Here is a 22,907-nt window from a genome sequence, read left to right on the forward strand (position 1 = left end):
CTGCTTAGTTGTAGGAGTTCCCTGTACTGGTGATATTTGATCAGCAAGGGAGATCGGTGTGGTGTGGCAAAAAGCTCTGGTAGGCTGTACAGCCTTAAATCAGCACTTACCAACTGGTACGTCCCACAGCTGCCACAAATGAGTTATAGGGTGGAAAGAAATGGATCCCTTAGGCTTAGAGTTGCCAGACAGGGCCAACAATTACACAAATGTCAGGAAACATTGCCTCCTAGGCAAGTGGTATTGCTTCACCCAAGTGTCCCATGCAAATATTCTCTGTGTGTTGTGACCTGGAAAGGCCAGGAACATTGCCTTGAACAAATTGCTTGCTATAGCCAAGCCTCTTTTATACCTTGAAAATGGAACTGGTGAGTGGTATTCGATAAGGTATTGTGGGAAGGAAAGAGGACATCCATTTTCTCTGCTGGAAAATACTTCTGAAGTCTTGGGGAACCATTTATCTCCCCCAAGCAGTTTAGTTAGAGCTGACTCCTTACAGAGGTTACATGGGCCCTGGTTTCCAAGTCTACCAGTGAAGAGTCAATCCCTAGATTTTTATTGAAACCATTGGGAAAGAGCCATTTCAAGTAAACCTGCCAAATATCCTGGATCTTTGTGCAAATCATTGTATAGTTTTTGGCTATCTTCCTCTTTCTGGATCTTGGTTTCCCTATCAGTAAACGAGGATGGTCAGACCAACAAGTGATTTGTGGTTTCCTCATGTCTCTGCCACTTGTCTGAGGGAGTCAGGTGTAGTGCAGTTGCCTGTTCTCTAACAAAGGGCTACAGATGCTGTAGTTTGCTCTTTATTTTCAGACTCAAGTCAGCTAGAGGCATACAACAAAGCAGAGGACAGGAGGAGGCCCAGTCATAGGTGAAGTGCAAGTGGGGTGGGGATGTAAGGCAGCTGGCTTCTCAGGCATAGGTGGTGACATACTGGGGCCCCATGTTCCCAAAGTAGGAACGTTCCCACTCACTCATAAGCTCAAAGTGCACAGGACGGTGACAAAAATTGCAGGCAGCCATAGACACATCCTGGAGGGGCAGCCCCACTTCAGTCCAGGCTACCAGGAGCTTCTCTGAAGGTGGGGAAGGGGAAGGAAAGAATTGGTTAGATTCAGTCTTAATTCCTGTATGACAGGACAGATTTGCCAAGATACTGATCCCCTCAACCCTTCAAGATATCTCAGAACCTGAAGTAGCTTCCTGTGTTTGCTCTACTGTGTGCTGTAAATGTTACTATTTTTGTATGAGTGCTATGATGTATAAAAGTTTGGAAAGTACTCATTCCACACAATTTGAAACTCTACTGGCTTGGCCTGGACCACTTCCTAAGTATAGAGCAAGCTGTGCCCAAGAATGAATCCATTTGCTTGGAAGCTCAGCCTGGTGAAGATGTCAGTAACCATAGCCACACAGTGTCATCACTGTTGTGACCTGGGAGCCTGTGTGTGTTCCTGGAGTGTGTGGAAAATTGATCCGACTGTTGGAAATGCCTCAGGCTATGTGCTGAGACTCTGTCTTGGCTCACTCCTTAGGTGGTCTCGTGTCATGGCTTTAAACACTGTTATATGTTGATGATTCTGAACTTTTCATCTCATCCCAGACCTCTCTCCTGAATTCTAGACCCATAAGTCTAATTGCCTTTCTATATCTCCACCTGGATGTCTAATAGGCATCTCTAACTAAACATGACCACAACTGTGCTGATTTCCCTACCTTCTACCTACTCTGCTTTCAGCCTTACCCATCTTAGTTGATGGCCATTCCAGGTGCTCAATCCAAAAGTTTTAGAAGCATCCTTTATTTTTCTCTTTTTCTCCTATCACACATCCAGTCTATCAGCAGATACTATTGGCTACCAACTTCTCATCACTTACAATATGTCATCAGATCTGAGCTTACCATCAACTTTTACCTGGAATATTACAGAAGCCACTAATGGATCTCCCTGCTTCCACTCTTTATCCCTTTCAGTCTATTCTCAACATAGAATTTAAAGCAGTTCTGTTACCTGAGTCATATGTCACTCTTCAAATCCTTCACAAGGCTCTCAATTTCAGAGTTAAAGAGAAAATCCTTCCAGTGGCCTACAGTACCCTATGCAGTCTGGCCTCACATTGCCCCTCCTCAATTTTCTATTATTTTCCCCCTATTGCTTATACCATTCAATCCACTCTCATCTCATTTTTCCTCAAATATGGAAGGAATTTCCTGTGTTAAGGTCTTCCCTGCTTTAAACTGTTCATTCTGCCTGGGATGCCCTTCCCTTAGGTATCTGCCCACCTAAGTCCTTCAGTTCCTTCATATCTGCTCAAGAGTCACCTCAATGGTCCCTACCCTTAACACTTCATTTAATGTTACAATCCTACAAACTAGCCCCTTCCCCCACTGCCAACACTTCCTATTCTTACCCTGCTTGATTTTTTTCCATAGCTCTCAGAACTAACATGCTATATAATTTGGGTATTTATTAAAGTTTTATTTATTTAATTTTTTACTATTTCCTTCCACTAGAATGTAAGCTCCAGAAGGATAGGGATTTTGAGTCTGTTTTGTTTACTATTGGCTCTCCAGCACTTAGAACAGTGTCTAGCACACAGTATATACTCAATAAATATTTATTGAAAGTATTAATGAAAGGATGCCTGATTAAGTCTGAAAGATGAAGTAAGCCAGAGGAAGTGGTGAGGGAGAGCATTCCAGTCAGAAGGGACCATGATTAGCAAGGTCCTAGAGATAAAGAGTAGAGCAAAATGTGGGAACTGCAAGTCATTCCATTTAGCTGGAAAAATAAATTGAATGTCAGCAAGAGATGAGAACATAGAGATCACCACGTTGAAGGCACTGAATGCCATGCCAAGGAACTTTGACTGTTCTGCAGGCCAACGGTCTCCAAATTTTGGACTATACATTATCAGCACAAATGTTTTAGCATGTACCTCCACATCTATGTATATTTGTATATATACTGAATATGTGTATCATATATTAAGGATCAACATCAATAATGCTTAATATCCTATTTTAAGAAAAGAAGTAAACAAAATTCCAAGAAACCCCCTCAGCCTATGATCATTTTGCATACCTTACCTTGGAGGCCACTGCTCTAGCCTAGACTTTAAGGAATCATGAAGAGGTTAAAGAAAAATCCCTCTGGTGGTCAGTATAGAGAAGGGATTAAAACAAAGCAAGAGAGGAGCTGGAAAACTAGGAAGAAATCACATTGACGTGGATTAAAACGTGGAAATGGAGAAAAGAGCAGTTTTGAAAGAGATTGTAGAGAACATTTGCAGAATTTCAAGATGGTTTAGCTGTGAGGTTTGAAGGATTAGTGGAGTCATGGTGGATGCCTCTCATATTTCTTTCTTGCAAAAGCCCAACATAAATGGACACTCAGAGAACTGAGAGTATTGAGAGCTCTATAATTGAAGAACAGAGCAATTGAGAGGACTAAGCAAAAGGTCCAGAAGTCTGAACCATCAGCTCAGAGAGGTAATAGTCCTAGTGATTATAACTATGGACAGACTTCCCAGTTCAAATTTAGGAGCTGTATGACTCTGGATCAGTTACTATATATTTGAATGACTCAGTTTCCACATATATAAAATGGAAAAGCTAATAATAGTATCTCTATGCCATGAGGATTAGATGAGTTAATAAAGTGTTTGAAATAGTGCTTGGCACATGGTAAGTACTTAATAAATGTTAGCATTATTCAATATTCTTGAATGAATGAGTGAATGAATGGTACCTATCTATCTTGTCTTCCTTGAACTCTCATATTGCCCATGGTCCAGAGAAACAGAATGACTATTGCCAAATAGAAAATTTTCTGCTTTCCTATCTCTAGGTCCTTGCTCATAGAATTCCCTTATTCTGGAATGTCCTTACACCATACGAGATATACATCAAGGTGCAGCATAAGGATTTTCTCACTCACAAATCTGCCTTAATTTCATCCTTCCTATCCTCTCCAGCTATAAATGTATACTGTCCCTTCAGTTCCCACAGCACTGGAGCTCATCACACTGGACCAGTATCATCCATGTGTATGTCTGTCTCCTCTGCTAGACCATGAACTTCATACATGTCTTTTATCCAACTGACCTGGAATGAGCACCTGCTTTATGCCAGGCCCTAAGCTAAAAATTTCACCCAACAGGAGTCCAGTTAATAGGTGAGTTGACTAAACTGGAATGTTTCAGGATAAAAGCCGCACTACTCAGTCAGCTCTACAAGCTTCTAAATCCAGCCCATCTTGTGTTATCTTTGCAGACTCATAGATATTCCTCTACCCTACTCCATTCCTACTACACTACCATCCAGTAACACCTGCTTATTTTTCTTGATATATTCTAGGCTGCTTCTCACCCTCCTCCTTGCCTTTCTTCCTCTTTCCTTGTAAGGAATACCCCTTCCACACTCTCTTTCTTCTCTTGATGCAATACCACTCACCTTGCAAGATTCAGGTGTCACCTCCACTAGGAATCCTGCCAGGAATCCCACAAGTTGTGTTAGGCCCCTCTTCTCTGCTCCAACAGCTACCCCCTGCACTGTCTTTGTTTAACTTTGATCATCTCTTGAAGTCATTGTGTTTGCTATGTCCTTCTGAACCAAATTAGAGCTCTACAAGTCTAAGGACTGTTTCTTATTCATTTATGACCCTAATATAGGGTCTGGCACAGAATTGATGTTCCAGAAATATATATTTAAACTGAATAGCATCTACTCTCTCAACTTCTTCAGATCCTGGAGTTGAAGGGAGGGACGGTGCTATAGGCACCCATGTTGAGGACTTACCCACAAAGTCTTCCATCATCTGAGGGCTGTGGTGGGGGGAGGGTGCCAGGCGCAGCAGCTCCTCACCCCGAGGGACAGTTGGGTAGTTGATGGCCTGCACATAGATGCCATGCTTGGAGAGCAGGAGATCACATATCTTGCTATTCAGAGCTGCATCACTCACCTAGGCTCAGGAGAAAGGCCTATCAGTATCTGTCACCCTGGCCCCATTATTACCAGCTCTATTAAGCACCAAATCAAGGAATGCTACTGAATTATGGAACAGATGTTTTCATAAGAGGCTTAGTGGAAACTCCAGAAATTCTGTTAGGAAGTTGCTCAGAGGTAGCAGTCAAATTTAAAGGGGGTGGGATGGAGGCGGTGCTAGGGACCTTGTCTTAAAGCTGTTTGTAGAGCATGCACAGTGGTTTTACTTAGCTAGTATGTTAACTTGAGGTAGTTCTGGGCAAGAGGATAACCCCCCCCAAGTCACCTCTGGGGTACTGTCACTGGGTTAATACAAGAAAATAGATATTAACAAAAGCATTCTTTCAAGGGAATATTGGGTTAGCCTAAGGAGCAGTGACTATTTTATGTCTGTAAAACTCAAAAAAGGCGTCCTTCCCACATCTAGGTTTACCAACACACACAAATAGATGTCACTTAAGAAAGATGTAACATTTCATTTTTAAAGGTAATAGATACTCAAATGCAATTGGGAATCCAAAATAGCATCTAGTTCCATGGCTTTTGATTTTATATGTTCTGACTTCAATTCTCAGTAAGAAATATATTTCATACCATGACCATCCTATACATATATACATACACACATACATGTACATATACAAATATACAAAACTGAAATTTCTCATAAAATGGTACCTTTACAATGTGTCATGTACTCTAACACTTTCTATTCTCTTCAATTTTTTAATGCTAATCATAACCCCCTAAACTGATATCATGACTCCCTAATGGTCAATCCCCAATTTGAAAAACAATGAATTATAGGTCATGCATACTCAGTATTGTCAGGGTCAGGACTGTTTAATAAGCATGAGATAATAGCTAAGGGAAAATTTTTCTTCAATAACTGATTAATACAGAATAGCTGATAATTTTTCAAAGAAGATAACAAAGCTGGGAATAACAGGAAAACAGAATTAATGACAGGAGCAGGTGTCAGTTTCCTGGGTCTGGGAATACTGAGAAAAGAGAGGTGGGGAGGGCAATGGGCTGGGTGGGGCTCTCACCCGGATGGGGATGATGTGGCTGGGGCAGGGGATGACAGGAAGGCCCCTGTCCATTAGTAGCTGGCGCATATGCTTGACATTACGCTGGTGGGCTCGCCTCAAGGCTTGACCCTCCTCTCCCTTGAGCAGCCGCACAGATTCCAGAGCCCCAGAGAGCACCATAGGAGGCAAGGAAGTGGTGAAGATGAAGCCAGCAGCATAGGAGCGCACCATGTCCACCAAGTCACGAGTGCTGGCAATGTAGCCACCCACACAGCCAAAGGCCTTGCCTGGATACAGGGAGAAGAAAGATGTGTACAGACCCCATTATGAATCCCCAGAAGAATAGGATCATGCCCCAGGTAACACAAGGAAGTGCACCAAAAGCTGGAACTCTAGACTCCCTTCCCAGGCCTCTGCTCATCTCTTCTATCCATGACAAGACAGACAGAGCTGATAACTCTGCTGCTGAGATAGGGCTTTTAAGGTTTGCCGTATGCAAAGACTAGATAGGCAGGAGCTGGGTGGGGACCTTCCAGCTGGTTAGGCCCCAAAGTGGAGCTAAGATGAAGCTTGGGGCTAAGGTGAGGTAGGATTTTAGAACCACAACTCTCTACTTACTGAGTTGAACCTGGCTATTTGGCCCAGCTCAAAGGTCTTCTCAAGAAAACCTTTTCAGATTTTCTCAGTAGCTCTACAGTGGAATGAAAATGAATTAAGGAATCCAGGAGTTCTGCAGACTGTGGCTGTTAATTCTACCCAAATAGCTACTGCAACTTTGGGGAAGAGGAAGAAAAGGGTCTTGTAGGGGGCCTCCTTTCTGTATTTGTGTATAAGGGCAGTCTAAGGCACTCACCAAGAGTTCCAGAAATGATGTCTATCTTGTGCATAATTCCATCACGCTCCCCGATCCCAGCACCCCGGGACCCATACAGTCCTACAGCATGAACCTCATCCACAAAGGTCAGAGCTCCATACTGGTGGGCCACATCACACAACTCCTCAAGGGGACAGATGGCACCTGAGCAAAAAGCCAAGGAATAGAGGTAGATCATAACCCTTTTCCAGCTCCATCTCCAGTATGGAACTGTGTGTGTGTGTTTCCCAGCTTGAGATCAAGGCTTGCCTGTCTATCTTTCTATTTTAACTTTATTCTGACAATATCTGTCTTCTTGTTTATGCCATTTTCCAGCCTCTCTTTGCTTCCCTTGTTTTTTTCCTTACAAGTCTGCGTATTTTCATCTAGGGTTGGCACTAGCCTATATGATGACTTTGTTTAAATAAATTGAAAAAAGTCACCTCTTGCTCCAAGTTAATGCAGTCCTGATTTCAGATCCCACTCACTCATTGAGCCAGGTGCTGTTGATAATGCTGTCAATATCTTCATTCTTCACTGGTACCCTGTATCTGTCTTTTTGGCTTTCCATCCCTGTCTCGCTTTTTGTGGCCATTTCCATCTTTGTTTCTATGTGTATTTTTCTGTCTCTTTGTTTTTATATTTTCTCTCCCCTTCTCCCCTCTTGTCTCTCACCCTCTGCTTCTCTGTTTCTCACTCTTCATGTCCCTTTCTGTCTTCCTATCTGTCTCTCTGCTTCAGATTCTTTCCCTGTTCCTTTGTGTCTTTTTCTGAGTTTCTTTCTGCCTTTGTCTCTGTCTTTTCTGTGTCTCTGTGGGAGTGTATTTCTCATCTCTGTCAATGTTGTTATCTGAGGGCACCCTCCCACAGTCTCAGTCTTAATCTATCAAATTAAAGGGAATTATAAATAATATGTATGTTCCTCTCCATTTTCCATACAGATTTACCATTTTCCCATGTTATTCTAAGCATCTTCTATGCTGATAGTTATAAGGTCTTCACATGGCTGTGAATCTCATATATAGACTTTATGGCCACTCTGCATAGTCAAGAATCACACCTTCTGCCAGTCCCCGTCCCTGGAAACTGCTGAGGTGCAGAGAGTTGAATACAGAAGAAACTTCTTCAGGTGGGAATAGGAGCTCCAGTTTAGGACTAAAGAATGTGAGCAACTGATCGGACAACATGAGGTGGAGACAACTACAGGAAGTAGAGTCCAAGACAAAAAGAACAGTATGATAGCTCAAGCATCATTTCAATGGGAGAAATTCAGCCCTAGGATTGACAGTTTAGGTAGAGTTTCCACCAACAAAATAAGGAACTATTCATTTGCAAATGTAAGGAAGTAGAATATTCCCAACATGGTTTCTACTAGAAAAATAATGAATTAGAGTAGTCTCAGTTGTAGAAATATAATCATGGGATGGTTTTACTTTTTTGCTATTTACAGAAATGTGGGAGTGCACACGAGTCCTTCACATATATTAATTCTCACAGCTACTGTCTTATAACCACCTCCATTTTTCAAATAAGGCAACTGATACAGAGCAATTAAGAAACCTACCCACACTAGTAAGCTGTCATGCTGGGATATGAACATGCATAGTCTGGTTCCAAAGCCTGTGCATCACCATTATATGATGCTGGTGGCACTTATATTGACTAAACCAGGGAATATTATGGACTCTCCTTTGTTTTAGTTGGAAAAGTGACAAATCGAAATGAAGTAAGGACCTCTTCCCTTAATAAATCTAGAAATTGATGCCTAAAAGCACAGGATTTCTGCTCAAGAGGGGAAACAATAGAATGATTTAGACATTGTTTCAGTTGGAAGAAAAGAAGTAGGAAGACAAGGGTCATTTATTTCTATTTAGATCATAATAAATGGAATGGCTTTCATCATTTCTAATTCTTAAAGCCAGATACTTTACCCTGGGGAAAATTGAGGCTCAGAGTTAAAGAGTAACCTAAGGTCATAGAGCAAGTAACTTCCAGGGTGGGATTTGAACCCAGGTTCGTTTGACTTGAATACCTCTTTTGATTCTAATGCTTCATACTAGACCTTGAAAAAACTCTGAGGCAATGGTTTGTGAAATTTTCCATTGCAGAAACCAGACACTAGGGTAATTGATTTGCATGTCATTTCTAATTGGGGCTGTGTCATGTGAAGGAATTGGAGCCATACATCCTCGGGTGCAAATACTCACTTTGGCATCAGTTTATTGAGTGACCAAAACAAATTGGGTGCTGTCTTTGACCTTTAATTCCTTAACCTATAAGATCAGAATAGTAGCTGGCTTCATCCTTTGTCATTTGCTGGCTGTGTGACCTTGGGCAAGTTACTTCACTTATTTATGTTTCAGTTTCCTCATGTAAATAAAAAAATAATAATAGCACCCACCTTATAGAATTGTGAAGATTAAGTGAATCAATACATGTAAAATACTAGTAATATGCACTCTATAAACACTGTTATCATTATCATCATGGTTTTTGTGTTATCAATAGTAAATATACAGTCATACATTTACGTACCATCCATGGAATGAACAGTCTCAAAGGCCACAATTTTGGGTGTCTCAGGGTTGGACTTCTTTAGAAGTTTCTTCAGGTGGTCAGGATCATTGTGCCTAAAGACAAACTTGGCTGCTCCACTGTTGCGGATACCTTGGATCATTGACGCATGGTTGCCTGCATCTGAGTAAATCTCACACCCTGAGGAACCAGATACATAGCTGTTAAGCTTTTGTCCCAATATTCGCTTTTCAACCTCTGGACTGATCCTAGCCCCCCAAATTGCACTAACATCAAGGAACTGTGCCCTTTCATTAGAGTAAGTGATCACTTCTATCTGATGAAATCAGACATGACTTCCTGGAAGACCTTCTGTGAAGGACAAATAGACTGGAAGTTTTTTGAGAGCAGGAACCACATCTTTTTATCTTTCTGTCTCTGGAAAGGTTAAGTATACAGTAGAGGCTAAACAAACATTTCTGAATGGATAGATGAATAAATAACTGATTTATAAGTGAGTAAATTTGTATGTCAGTGAATATATTACTGAATGAAAGAGTGAGAGGAGGAGTGTCAAAAGGTAAGGATGAAGAAGTAGGTAGGGGCCAGATTATTGAGGCCCTTAAAATGCATGATAAGAATATGCAATTGGTTCTAAGGCACTGGGGATATATTAAAGTTTTGGGCAGGAGAGTAACAAAGATAAGTTTGTATTTAAAAATATTCTGACTGCTGTGAAGAATAGGATGTAGGAAGGAAAAGGTGAAATCAGAAAATGATATTCCTCTAGGCTAGGATGGTGGCAATGGAAATGGAAAGAAGTTGAATTCTAATGGTTGAGAAGGGGGTGTGGTTTACTGAAAAAATTCCCAAAGATGTCTGTTATAGGGAGGAGAGAGAGCAGTAGCTAGAGAGTGATGAAGGGAAATGGTTTTTTGAGATGCAAGAGACTTCAACATGTTTAAGGAGAGGGAGAGAGGGAATTTTAATATTAAACTTCCTGAGCAGATAGAAGGAAATGGGACATAGAGCATCAGCAGAAGGATTAGTTAACATGAAAAGGGCTATGACAGGAGCGAAGGACTGAAGAGGGAACATGTGGAGATGCTTGTGAATTTGTGAGTAGTTTGTGGCAAGGAGTTGAAGAAATTGCTCTCTGAGGTCTTCTGTTCAGTGCAGTAGGAGGTGAGGTCATCTGTTGTGGGTGCGGATTAGGTGGAGATTTGAGAAAGCTGAGAAAGTTGGGGGTTTGGCAAAGCTACCTTGGAGACTAGGACAGATGACCATGGAAACTGGATCGCCAGACAGCATAGAGGACCTGGTAGAGATTAGGAACAATCTAAGCAATTATATAAGCCCAAGATTGACATAGATGTGGTAGAGAGTTTTATCCTACAGGGTTTGGACTGTGATGGAAGGACAACAGGCATATGAGTTGAGAGCATCACTGCCTGTAGAAAGTGGAAAGATGGGATTCAATGTACAATTAAAGGTATTGGGTTTAGGAATAGGACAGATATGCCTTCAAATTGTAAAATTAAAGAAAGAAAGAAATGTGGATGTACAGTCTGATAAATTTGTAAGTTTGGTGGGCTATAAATTAAAGAAAGTCAGGCAAGATGTGGTGTTATTTACTAAGAGTAAATAAGGAGGTAGTCACAGGTTTTAGAAGCTGATGTAGGACATTAGAGGACTGTTAATGAATGTTAAGAGCCCAATTAAGTCAGGAGGTGAAAAATTTATGGTGTTACCCTTTTGTGATGTTGGGTGATATTCCTCAGTAGTGTTCTAAAACCTAATTGCAGAAATGGAGGAAGGAGAAGAATATATTGATCATTGCTGAGTAATACAAGGTGAGTAATAAGGAAGGGCAATAGGAAAAAGTGAACTCAGAATAGAGGGAAGGAATGATGGAGGGAGTGAGACCATATGCTGTAGTGCAGGATACCAACTCCAACTCTGAACAAAGCTCAGGCCCCAGGCTTACCTGGCAGGATCTTGGCTAAGGTGAAAAGAGTAGAGTCATTGGCCACAAAGCAGGAAGAAAAGAGCAGGGCTGAGTCCTTCTGGTGCAGCTTAGCCAGCTCCTCCTCCAGCTCCACATGAAACTTACTGGTACCCGAGATGTTGCGAGTACCACCAGCTCCAGCTCCATGACGCTGCAGGGTCTCCCTGGCCAGTGGAAAACAGAAGGGATTCAAGGAGAAGCAGAAACCTGTGTCAGACACTGAAGAACTGAACAGATTTGTCTTCCTTGCTGGGAGTCAGTATTGATTGAGTGAACCTATATAAGCTGGGTTCTATGTGACAAAGTAGAGGACATGATGGGAATAATGGGGAGACATGGACCCTCTTTCTCAGGCTGAAGGCACCCAAGGTTGTGGGGAGAAGCTAGGTTGGACTTGAAGAGCTTGGAAGACCTTCTAGAAGAGGTCACATACCATCCCTGCCAATATTCATTCCACAGCCAGAGTAAGAGCTCATGGAGAGTGAGCCTTACTTGGTCTCCCATCTTCTGCTCCATAGCTCTGGAGACCCAAGAGTTTGGAAAACATGGTTCATTGACTGACTTAATTAATATCTGAGGAATTGAAATGCTGGAGAACCTTGGACAAAAAGGGTAGTGGGTGGAGTCCAGGTTTCCACTGCCATCTCTGCCTTTTCCATCCATGTGTGGCTTTGACTCTTCCTTGGATCTGTCCCACAGCTCACGGCCCAGACCCTACTACTCACTGTGTGGCTTGCAAAACCTGAGGGTGCCGGCTCATGCCCAGGTAGTCATTACTGCACCAGACAGACACATCTTTTGAAGCCATAGATGCCTCAGAGAAGTGTTGGGCAAAGGGGTATGCATCTGCCCAGCGGTTCACAGTCTTGAACACACGATAGGTGTGGTCCTGTTTCTTCTCCATGATCTTGTCCCTAAAAAACTGGTCATAACCAAATACATGGTTTCCTACAGAAGTAAGATGGGGCAAAAAGAATTAATTTTAAATCACTTCCTGGCTAGTCCATATTTTATTCATACTGTTGTTTTGAGTTCTCCAGTTTCTGTTTATTCATTTATTTGATCAGTTTTTAACTTCTTGGGCCACATTAACTCACCACTACTTCATTCAACCATCCTGTTGCTTACTCTCTGGCTCATTCACTCAGTAATTTATTCATATATTCACTCAGGTTTCCTATGCCATGCAAGTCCTCATCTCTTGCAAGGTTAGTGTGGCAGCATCCTTACTGGAATCACTATGTTCAGTTTCAGTGGAAAGAGTATTGACAAATCTAGTTTCTAGTCTTTACTCTGCCACTTTCTGATTTTGTGACCTTGAACAAGTCATGAATCCTGTCTTAGTTTTAATTTCCTCATCTGTACAATGAGGCTAATAATACATTCCTTGCAGAATTGGGAGCATCTGATGACTAACAGAATGTATTACATCCAAACTGGTATATGTTTTGTGCTTAGTATTATCATTATGACTATAGCAATAGTAGAAGTAGTAGTAATAGTAATAATAATAGCATTTAATTATATCATTATGGCCAACATTTAATGAGTGCCTGTTACATGTAATGCCTTCTCTTAGGAACTTTATAAATATTATTTCATTTATTATTAGTATCTCCATTTTGTAGATGAGGAAACCAAAGCATAGAGAGGTTAGTTAACTTGCCCAAGGTCATGCTACAAGTAAGTGACTTAGAGTCCACTTCTTTAACCAGTAGTACTACAAAATGGAGCAACCCTATTTTCACAATAAATTGAAATATTGTATGCCAAAGGGCTTGTCATACTCTAGGATTCTATACATAAGATAGAAATCATGATTGTTGCAGATGGCAATTTATGTGGTAGAGGTGTGAGTTGGTTACATCTTTGCTGTAGGGATGTTTGGAAATATGTCTCAATAATTTTTAAAATGCACACACTGATATACCTATAGAAGTATTTGTAGCACACTAACAAAAAATGATTGATATCCAGAATTAATTTTTTTAAACTCTGAAGAATTACTATTAAAAAATTTAAATCCAGTAGAAAAATGGGCAAAGAAAGTAAATTCAGTAAGTGTAGGAAAAGATGCTTAATAAAGGAAAAATCAAACTTTAGAAAACAAATTTTCACCCATCAGTTACTAAAGACTTTAATTTTGATAATATCAAGTGTTGGAGAGGATATGAGCATATGGATACTCTCCTTGATAACTGATGCACCACTTTGCCACTTTGGAGAATCAATTGGCAGTATTTCTTAATATTGAAAATATACATACCCTGACACTCTGAGAATTCCCACCTCTTAGTGTCTATCCTACAGAAACACCTATGTGCGTGAAGAGGTACATTCAAGGATGTTTGTTGCACCATTGTTTGTAATAGGAAACATTGGAAACAACCCAGTACAGGAATAGCTAAATAATCTCTAGTATATCCATACTAAATCTAAGATAATACTATATTTTATCTTGGGTACATTTATATGTATATAAAGCCAACATACAATATAAACTGGAAGAATACACACACAAAATTAGAAATAATAACCTGAATTATAGTTCTTGAATAACTGAATGATGTTGCATCTATGCTACAGAACACACTTCAACCATTCATAATTATTATGCAGCTCTAAGTTTAGGGACATGGAATGATGCTCATGACATACTCACAAGTGAACAAAACAAAATAACAAATTCTGAATAAAATAAGATCACATTTTTATTAAAATGTGTGGAGGAGAGTGTAAGGAGGTGTGTGTGTGTGTGTGTGTGTGTGTGTGTGTGTGTGTGTGTGTGTGTGATTGTGTTTAGTCATAGGAAAATATCTGGAAGAAAATATAACAAAAAGTTAATGGTGGATAGTGGAACTCTGAATGATTTGAATTTCTCTCTGTACTTTTCTGTATCTGTTGAAAAATATTTTACAATGTATTTCTCATATTTAGAAAATAAAACATTCTATTATGAAAAATGAATATTAATAAACACATACAAGAGAGGGGAAAAGGCTCTCTATGAAAAATGAGAGTTTTTGAGGGAAGCATGGAGAAGAAATAAGAGGAATAAGCCTAATATTTAATGAGGCCTCATAACAAGCTAGAAACACTTCCATAGATGTACTTTTATTTCCTCCTCATGATAAACTGTTGAGACAGGTATTAAAATCCCACTGAAGGGGAGTAATTTACTTGCCAAAGCACACAGAGCCAGCAAGTGCCAGCATTATACTCCCTTTGGTTCCAAAGTGCTTTCTTGCCATTTCCTCTACTGTGTTAGATGCCCTTTCAGCACAACTTCCAAATTTCTTAACCCCTTTATTTCTACTTGAGCAAACTCACCAGCCATGTTGTTTTGAATCAGATGTATGACCTTTTCTGAAATTTGTTCTGACTCCTGGGGACTGGAGAATGTCTTCCTCAGGTTGGTTGAGGCCAGAGAGATGGGAAGGTCTGAGAGAGAGTGTGAGATTCATTGGCCATGAATGGGGGCGGGGGGGAAAGAAAGCGTGTGCTGTCCTTTTAAAACTCAATACAACATATGAAAATTCAAGTTTATGAAGTAGGGAAGCTTCTGGGAGAACAAAGACATATCCTGCTGGAGATTCCTATGTCAGGAAACCTTCCATTAGGTGAATCACACTTCTCCCCGCAGGACTTCCCCTTGGATGTGGTAACTGTAGTAGTCACCCTAGGTCTTGCACTTGGGAAGTAGATGCAGGGCAGTGTACCTCACTCTTCTCTGAATGTCATTAAAGTTCAGTTTTGGAATTTTTACCCTTAATGATATACCAAAAGCACCTATGAAAGATGTCAACAGTGTGGTCATCTCTAAGTGTGATTATCTTGAGTGGTATGCACCAGCTGAATTGACCTGGGGCTCCATACCCTTCTAAAGGATGTACCTGCTTCTAATACTTACTCTTTCACGCAAATCCAGATTGTCATAGAATGGTACTGCTTAAATGTGGGAACTCGGCCTGCTGAGATCTATTTAGCCACTTGGGAGGGAGGAGGAGGAAGAACTCTAGAGGGCTCATTTTAGACTAATGGTTAAAAAGTTACAGGAGCTAATGCATGTATATGTGTTGGATAGGGTGCATTTCAGTGTACAGTGTAAGCTATTGCCTACCATGGTTCCCCTAGAAAAGACTGGACTTTCCATGACAATTTGTACTAGCTTCCCTTAGATTAGCCTAGCTCGGGACTATGATGAAGTGAGTTCAAGCATTAGGAGTAGAGGTTGGGTGAGGTAGAACCTGAATCCAACCTGTCTTCACATCTTCCTGGACTTCTGGAGTTGCCCACTGCACAATCTTGCTCTTCCCATCCTGGAGTTCTGACAGCATGAAGGGACAGTGGCTCTTGGCCCAAGATAGTGAGTCTATACAAAGGTAAGAGAGTAAATGGCATTGCATTCCTGGCCATAAATTTAGTTTAACAATGATTACTGAGATTTACTGTATCCCAAAGTTCTGTCTCAGGCTATGGTAGAAGACACAGAGATGGATGAGTCTGGTCCCTGCACTTAGGGGGCCTCCAAGGCTGGCAGAAATGGCATACACTGGAAATATATTATGAACAGTGCTGGGATGGGAGGGAGGAATGTGCTGTAGAAGTCTAGAAGAGGGAGGGTATATCACCCAGAATTGGAATTGCACAGGCTAGAGGTCTAGGTAGGCTTCACACCTTAAATGTCACATGAGAAATGTAAGATACTTTGGTAAAGGTTATGGGAAAGGGTCATTTCACAGGAGCAAAGACACAGAAGATCAAGACAATTCAGCTGATCCAGGCAATTTTAAGTAGTTTCAGCATGGCTGAGTCTGGAGCATGTTCACATGCTTCACATGACTGTGAAGGACATGAGAGTGAGAATCTTTTGAGAGATACTGGCAGAAGTCAGATCCCAGGTATATTTTTAGGCCAGCCCATTCTGTTTTGGTACTTTTCACATAAATCTTCCCAATTATTAGGTGAGGATGGCTAGTATGACTTGCAACTTTGTTTCCAGGACATTCTCCCCCACTTGGCAGTAACCTCTTCTTACCTCCTCCAGCCTTGGTTGCCTTAAGGTGGATTTGAGAACAGGTTGGTCCTTGGGCGGCCAGGATGGGACAGCGTCCGATACCAAACAGAAACTGGTGAGTCTTAATCACCTTGCTCAGGAAGCCTGTGGGGCCCTGGGCAAGCACCGGGCAGCACTGTAACAACATGGCTGCTGACACCATTTTGAGCCCAAAGTCCTACAAAAGACGTGGAAGAGATGAGATTCCATTATGAAAATCTTGCCAAAACCAAGGGCCATTCCTGTGTTTGATCCTTTGCCTTTAGCTTCATACCCAGTGCTTGTTGCCCTCACCAGAAATACTTTTATTGTCCTCCCAGGGTAAGAATTTTCTCAAGGTTAAAATGCACCAATAGAACATCAGAGAGAAAGAAATAGGAAACTGAACATTATATAATGGGGTGAAGGAAAGAATTCCAACTGGAAGTCAGAAAGCCTGAATTGTGATTCAGACTGCCACTGACCCCCTCAGTGATAGTGAGGATCATTGAAGTGGGATTGTGTGTGGCAGGATGAGAGTTGGTAACCCACCAACCCTTGACCAACACTTAAGGCAAGAATCTTTCTAAGAATATTAGTTTGAGCCAAGTTAAAACTCAGTCTACTAATGCAGACAGATACCATTGACCAGGACTCCTGAGGCTTTAGTCCAGAGCGTTTCCTGAGCAGGCCCAGCCAGAGAGGGAGAAGGAGCTTGAGGCTACAGGTACCAGCTTAAGTAGATTTAAATAATAATACAGAATGGCAGGCCCTAGGTCCTACCGACCATGTGTTACCAGGCTGGTATTTTACTGTCTTCGGTTTTTGGATTTGTTGCTTACTTTTGGAAAAGTACAGTTAGAGAAGGAGGTGAAAGTAAGATACAATGAGTCTAGGAAACAAGTCTACAAGTGAATGAAAAAGGTGGAGGCTAAGACAGAAGTGAGAAAGGATACAGGGAGATGATCAGAAAAGAAGAAACAAAATACACATAGTAGGCAGTCAATAAATATTTGTTGAATTTGGCAGTAAATTAATGAATGAACAGAGGCTCAAATGGGGGAAAGAGAATAGTAGGGGATGGGAGTCAGAAGAAGAAAAATTAGGAAAGATAAAAGGAGGAAAGTGAGAGGAAATAAAGTTACAGTGGTAGTAGTTGAGTAGAAAGATTAAAGTCAGAGAAAAGGGAGACAGGGTAGAGATAAGAACAGGGAGAGGAAGGCTGATACAGAAAAGCAGAGAACAAGAAGGTGATGGAAAATACGGAAAGATAGGGAAAGAGACTGAGTTGAGAGAAAGAATGAAAGAGAGGCTGAGTGACAGAGCAGGGTAGAGGCAGAGGCAGATGGACAGAAGGACACAAAAGGAAGATGAGAAGAGATCAAGGAACATAGAGAAATATACAAAGACTCAGAAAACTGAGACCAGGAGAGGAGGGAATCCAGCAGGGGCAGAGAGTCAGTCAGGCACAACTGTAAAGCAGAAATGCTGCCAGAAATTGGGGGGCTGGGGGGAAAGCAACAAGAAAAATTGGGGGAAGAGGAACTCAGCCCTATTGAGTTTCTCTTCCCTATTGAGGAAAGTGATAGAAAGACTGAGCAACAAAGAAAAGGGAGTAGAGACAAGATCAAATGATAGAGTTGTCTAAGGTGGGTTGAAGGTTGGGATGAAGGGGGAACTGAGAGATACAAAGAGAAAGAAAGAGCAAGAAAGAGAAACATCAAAAGAAAAAGGGCAAACTGGAGATCCAGTGTCAGAAGGTAAGACAAACTTGATATGGCACAGGATGACGGGAGAGATTTGGAGGAATATGCAAAGAATATAGCCCTGGCGCCACCAGGAGAGCTACTGAATAGAATTTAACAGTAACTCTAATATTTGGGGCCTTGTATTTAAGGAACAAGTGAACAGGAAAAGCCTGTGCCTCTGTCCTTATATGGCAACCTTCTTCACCCCTTCTTTCACCCTGTTACAGAGCAACACCTCTCCCTTCCAGATCCCACAGAGCAAGTACCTTCCCCTAACTCACAAAACAATCACTTCTTCTTGTTCACTCCAGAGCATCCTCCCTCCAACTCTCAACAGGTTACTGTAGGAACATAGGTTGGTATGTGGGACGGGGCATGTGGGCCCTGAAATTGGGAAAGGCAAAGGGGTGTTGAAAGGACTAAATGAAACTCATCTTGAGCGTTTAGGAGAGTGCCTGGCACATAGTATATTTTCAATAAATGTTAGATATTTTATTTCAATTGCAACTTCCCAATTCCCTGTTGGACATTTTTGGAGACTCATTTCCCCCCTCTGGGTCTCAGCTTTCATCAGCTGTCAAATGTAAGGTAATTATGCCTACCTCATATGGTAGGTAATGAATTGGATCCAATGCTTACCTTGTATCTGGAGATAAGAATTTCCCTCCCCCTGCCTGCCCGCAAAAGCTAAAGCACTTGGGGCTGAGCCTGCAGACCACAGATAAAGTTCACAGAGTTTATCACTATTGGTGTCTGACCACTCCCCATACTGAGACCAGGGTGTGGAAGAGAAGAGGAGCTCCTTTCTAGAATCACATCTGAGCATCTGGCTGGGGCTGACCCTGGCTATTGGTAGTGAGAAGGGGTGGATGGCCCAGGGAGAGACAGGCAAAGCAGATGGCCAGGTTCCAGGCTCCTGCAACTCCTTTCTCCAACGTCAACACCACCACCAATAATGACAACAACATTAGGGTGTGTAACAGAAAGCAAAGACCCCAAGATTAGAAGCAAAGTCTGGTCCTACCTTAGGATGATAGTGGATTAAGTCCTACTCCTGCCCCCAACTACAAAAGCAGAAGACTTTCACTATAATCACATCATCTCTAAGAGGCTTTTGGTCATGATATTTTCAGGGATCTGGGAAAATACAGACTATTTATTGGAATTTATTACATTATCAAGTTCTTTCAAACTTCAGTTCCAATTTCTCTATTTTAATGCTCCTTTCCTGGAATTTTTCCTGCCTCACTCTGCCTGCCCATCTTTATGACCCATAACCTCATAGTCTAGTTACCTTAGGCTCTGTTTCCATTCCATCCCACTAACTGTTATGAGATTAGAATGAGTAAAATTGAATCAAGGAAGTATTTTATGCAATTTAGGGTATCAACAGCCTCTGGAGCCAGACTACTTGGATTTGAATCCTGGCTCCACCCCTCACTAGTTCTGAGAACTTAGAAAAGATATGTATCTGCTTTATGTCTTATATATATATATAATTAGGTAATAATAAGAACAATCTACTTCACAGGGATGTTGTGAAGATTCAATAAGATAATCTATATAAAGTATATATAAAAGTGCCTATCCCAGAATAAATACTGAAAGAGTGTTAGCTATTATTTTTACTTTCTACATTTTCTATATAGTGAAAGTGAAGGTAGGGCAAAGGGAAGTCACATCATGAATAAATACACCAGACCAGGTCTGAAAAGCTGATTCTTGTCTCAGTCCTGATTTTTGCCCTTATTCTGTTACAATTTACTATGTGAACTTGGGCTCTGTACTTTCCTTCTCTGGGCCTCAGTTTCTATTCAGATATTGGACTAGATGACTTCATAGATTCCATATGGTTCTAACAGTCAAACACTCACAGAGTACTCACTGTGCCAGACCCTGTTGGAAGTGTTTCACATGAGTTGACTTATTTAAACCTCATGACAACCCTGTGAGGTAGACACTAATATCAGCCTTATTTCAAAGATGAGGAGACTGAGGCCCCAAAAGACTAAGATCTGCCTAGGTCATAAAGCTAGTAAGTAGGATAACCAGGATTCAAACCTAGGCAATCTGGTTCCAGAGTCTACTAGCTTGGCCACTATGGATTTATGATTCAAATATTGCTATATATTTTCTTGACCAAGAGCCTGACTCCAGACATCAATCCCCTCTGCTTCACTAATAGGACCTTTCCAGGACATTTGATTTGAACTGTGACCAATGCCTTTACCAAAGGAACAGATTTGTAACTGAAGTAGAATTTCAGGCACTGGTGAACATTTGCTGATTCATTCCACCATTTAACAACTTATTCACCCATTGTGTTGCAGTCCTTGCCAGGGGTCTTCTTAAAACAATGCTTTCCCTCAGAGATAATGGTGATATTTCAGACCAAATGACAGATCATTACTAGAAGATTTTTCCTGCACTTTAAATTCCTCTCTGATGCTGGCAACCAATCTGCAGTCCCAGAGATCAGAAGGACCAACCACAACTCTACCTCAACAGAATGCCAGAAACCACTCAATGTCACATTCCTTGACCTCTCTTTTCCCTTTGTGGCCTGCTTTGCAAGGTTCAGTTAGGTATGGATGGGATGTGGTCACTGCTCTTCAGGAGTTGGAAGCGTCAGACCATTCCTAGCACCCTCTACCCATCATGGAAGAATCATAGAGAATTTTAGAAACCTGAAATCAGAGAATCAGAAATCCTTAGAAACAGAACAACTTAGAAGACCACAAGATAAAAATTAGAAGAGGTTGTGGGAATCATAGGCCATGCCCTTTTTTCAGAAGGTGAACAACTTGTGTAGTGTCTCACTGTGAATTAGGGTGAGAACACAAATCTATTGACTTTCAGCAAAGGTCCTTTCAATGACATAACATTCATCTTCCAGCTTCTTCCCTTGTTTCTGCTAATTATTCATCTCTCAATTCCTTCAAATCTCTCCATACCCAATTCATCATTCCCATCATCCCCACATTCCCTCAGTTTTCTGTCCCTCCCTCTGGCCTGCTAGGCTCTTACCCATTGAGCTTCTGTCAGCCAGAGCAGAGAGAAGATGCCAAAGTGAGGGAAGAATGGAAAATTGCTGGAAGAAATACCAAGATATCTTCCTGGGAGGCAGAGACGAGAGGGGATAGAGAGACAAAAAGACAGATACTGAGAGGTACAGAGTATAAGAAAGAGATGGAAAGGTAGAGAGAGAGAGAGAGAGAGAGATTTAGAGAAAAAGACAGAGGAAGAACTCAGATAAAGGAAAAATAAGAGAAAAATAGTGTCAGAGATGAAGTCAAGTGATTGTCTTGAAAAACTAACAAAGGAGAGAAAACAGAAAAAAGAAAAGAAAGTTGGAAACAGGGAAAGACAAGGAGAGTCATGGGAGAGAAAAAAGGAAAAGGACAGAGACAGATTCTAAAAAACAAAGTCAGATCTAGTCAGTCCAGAGTCAGCATGTGGAGCCTTGAGGTGGGTAGGCAAACCAGAGAGGGCATCAGGCTGAAAGCAACTCTTACCTGTTGCCCTGCACTGAGGACGAACGAACGATGGTGGGTGTGTGGGTCAGGACGTGGCATTTATCCTTTCCCCCTTGGCTCAGCTCCACCCACTCCGCCTTCTTCTTGCCGGGCCCTGCTTTGGCCCCAAAGGTATTTCAGGCGCTTGTTAGAGATAAAACCCAGTGTATTCCCTCTCGCCTCCCGCCTCACCCAGCACTGGCTTTCCCCTCTATACATTTTTCTCCTTTCCCTCTGGAGTAGTAAAATGAGCTCGCTGGGCGTTGGAATCAGACCACCCATATATAGCCAGGGCACCTTGAGTAAAAACACCTCTCTGACCCTAAGTTTCCTCAACTATAAAAGGAGGGCAATAAAACTCAGAAACTACTGTAATACAAATGGTAAGTGCTTTCTTACAGTTAGCTTCCATACAACCAGGTGCTTGTAAACAATTCAATAACATAATGTATAGAAAACACTTTCCTTAATGCCTGGTACAAAGAAATAACAGCTAATATTAATTGACAGCTTACTGTGTACCAGACCCTTCATTAAGTGCTTTACATGGATTAATTTAGCCCATTCTAATAAGGCCCTCACAAGAGAGCTACTATTATTCCCATGTTACAGATGAAGAAACAGGTTCAGAGAGGTGAGGTAGCTAACTGATAACCTAGCTAGTATGTACAGAGCCCAACTATGAACCCAGGTAATCTGGTTCTAGAACTCACACTCTTTAAGCACTATCTCCCTTTCAAAATATCCAGTTAAATTTTTGAAGTTCCCTATCTTCTCTTTTCTATTACTCTCTCCTTATCCCTTTTTAATTTTTCTTCTCCTCTTCTTACTGTCTTCTTTTCCTTCCCTTCTCAAATCTATGGTAGCAGGACTATGTCATAACAAGGCAGTTTCATCTGTGGAGCAGATTATCATCATTAATATTATATTTACATAAATGGTATACTCTTCACATTGATCTGTAATTTCCTTTTTTTCCATTTGACCATATGCCAATATGCCATGTAAGTCTTTCCGCATAAATTATTTCTGTTTAGTGGAGTTACAATATTCCAGCACCTGAATGCTACCATAATTTATTCAAACAGACCCTTACTGATGGAAACTTAGGTTACTTCGAGGGACTTTTCCCCCTCCATTTTGAATAGTGTCACAAACATCTTTGAATATATATGAGAATATTTCTTTATAGGGTATTATCCTTTAAAAAAAGA

General features: G+C 41.2%; 1 protein-coding gene across 1 annotated transcript; it reads right to left on the reverse strand.

Moving 5' to 3' along the window:
- Nucleotides 1-793: 793 nt before the first annotated feature.
- ALAS2 (5'-aminolevulinate synthase 2) lies at nucleotides 794-21,783 on the reverse strand. Its single transcript, XM_036930858.2, has 11 exons — nucleotides 21,694-21,783; nucleotides 16,434-16,629; nucleotides 15,654-15,767; nucleotides 14,726-14,836; nucleotides 12,121-12,343; nucleotides 11,375-11,559; nucleotides 9,409-9,588; nucleotides 6,874-7,038; nucleotides 6,039-6,307; nucleotides 4,804-4,966; nucleotides 794-1,079 (listed from the first exon to the last, which is right to left on the reverse strand). The coding sequence occupies exons 1-11, from the start codon at nucleotides 21,751-21,753 to the stop codon at nucleotides 916-918; spliced, it is 1,830 nt and encodes a 609-aa protein (XP_036786753.2). The 5' UTR covers nucleotides 21,754-21,783; the 3' UTR covers nucleotides 794-915.
- Between the last annotated feature and the right edge of the window lie 1,124 nt (nucleotides 21,784-22,907).

Source organism: Manis pentadactyla, chromosome X (genome assembly GCF_030020395.1).
Source record: "Manis pentadactyla isolate mManPen7 chromosome X, mManPen7.hap1, whole genome shotgun sequence".
Lineage (NCBI taxonomy): Eukaryota > Metazoa > Chordata > Mammalia > Pholidota > Manidae > Manis > Manis pentadactyla.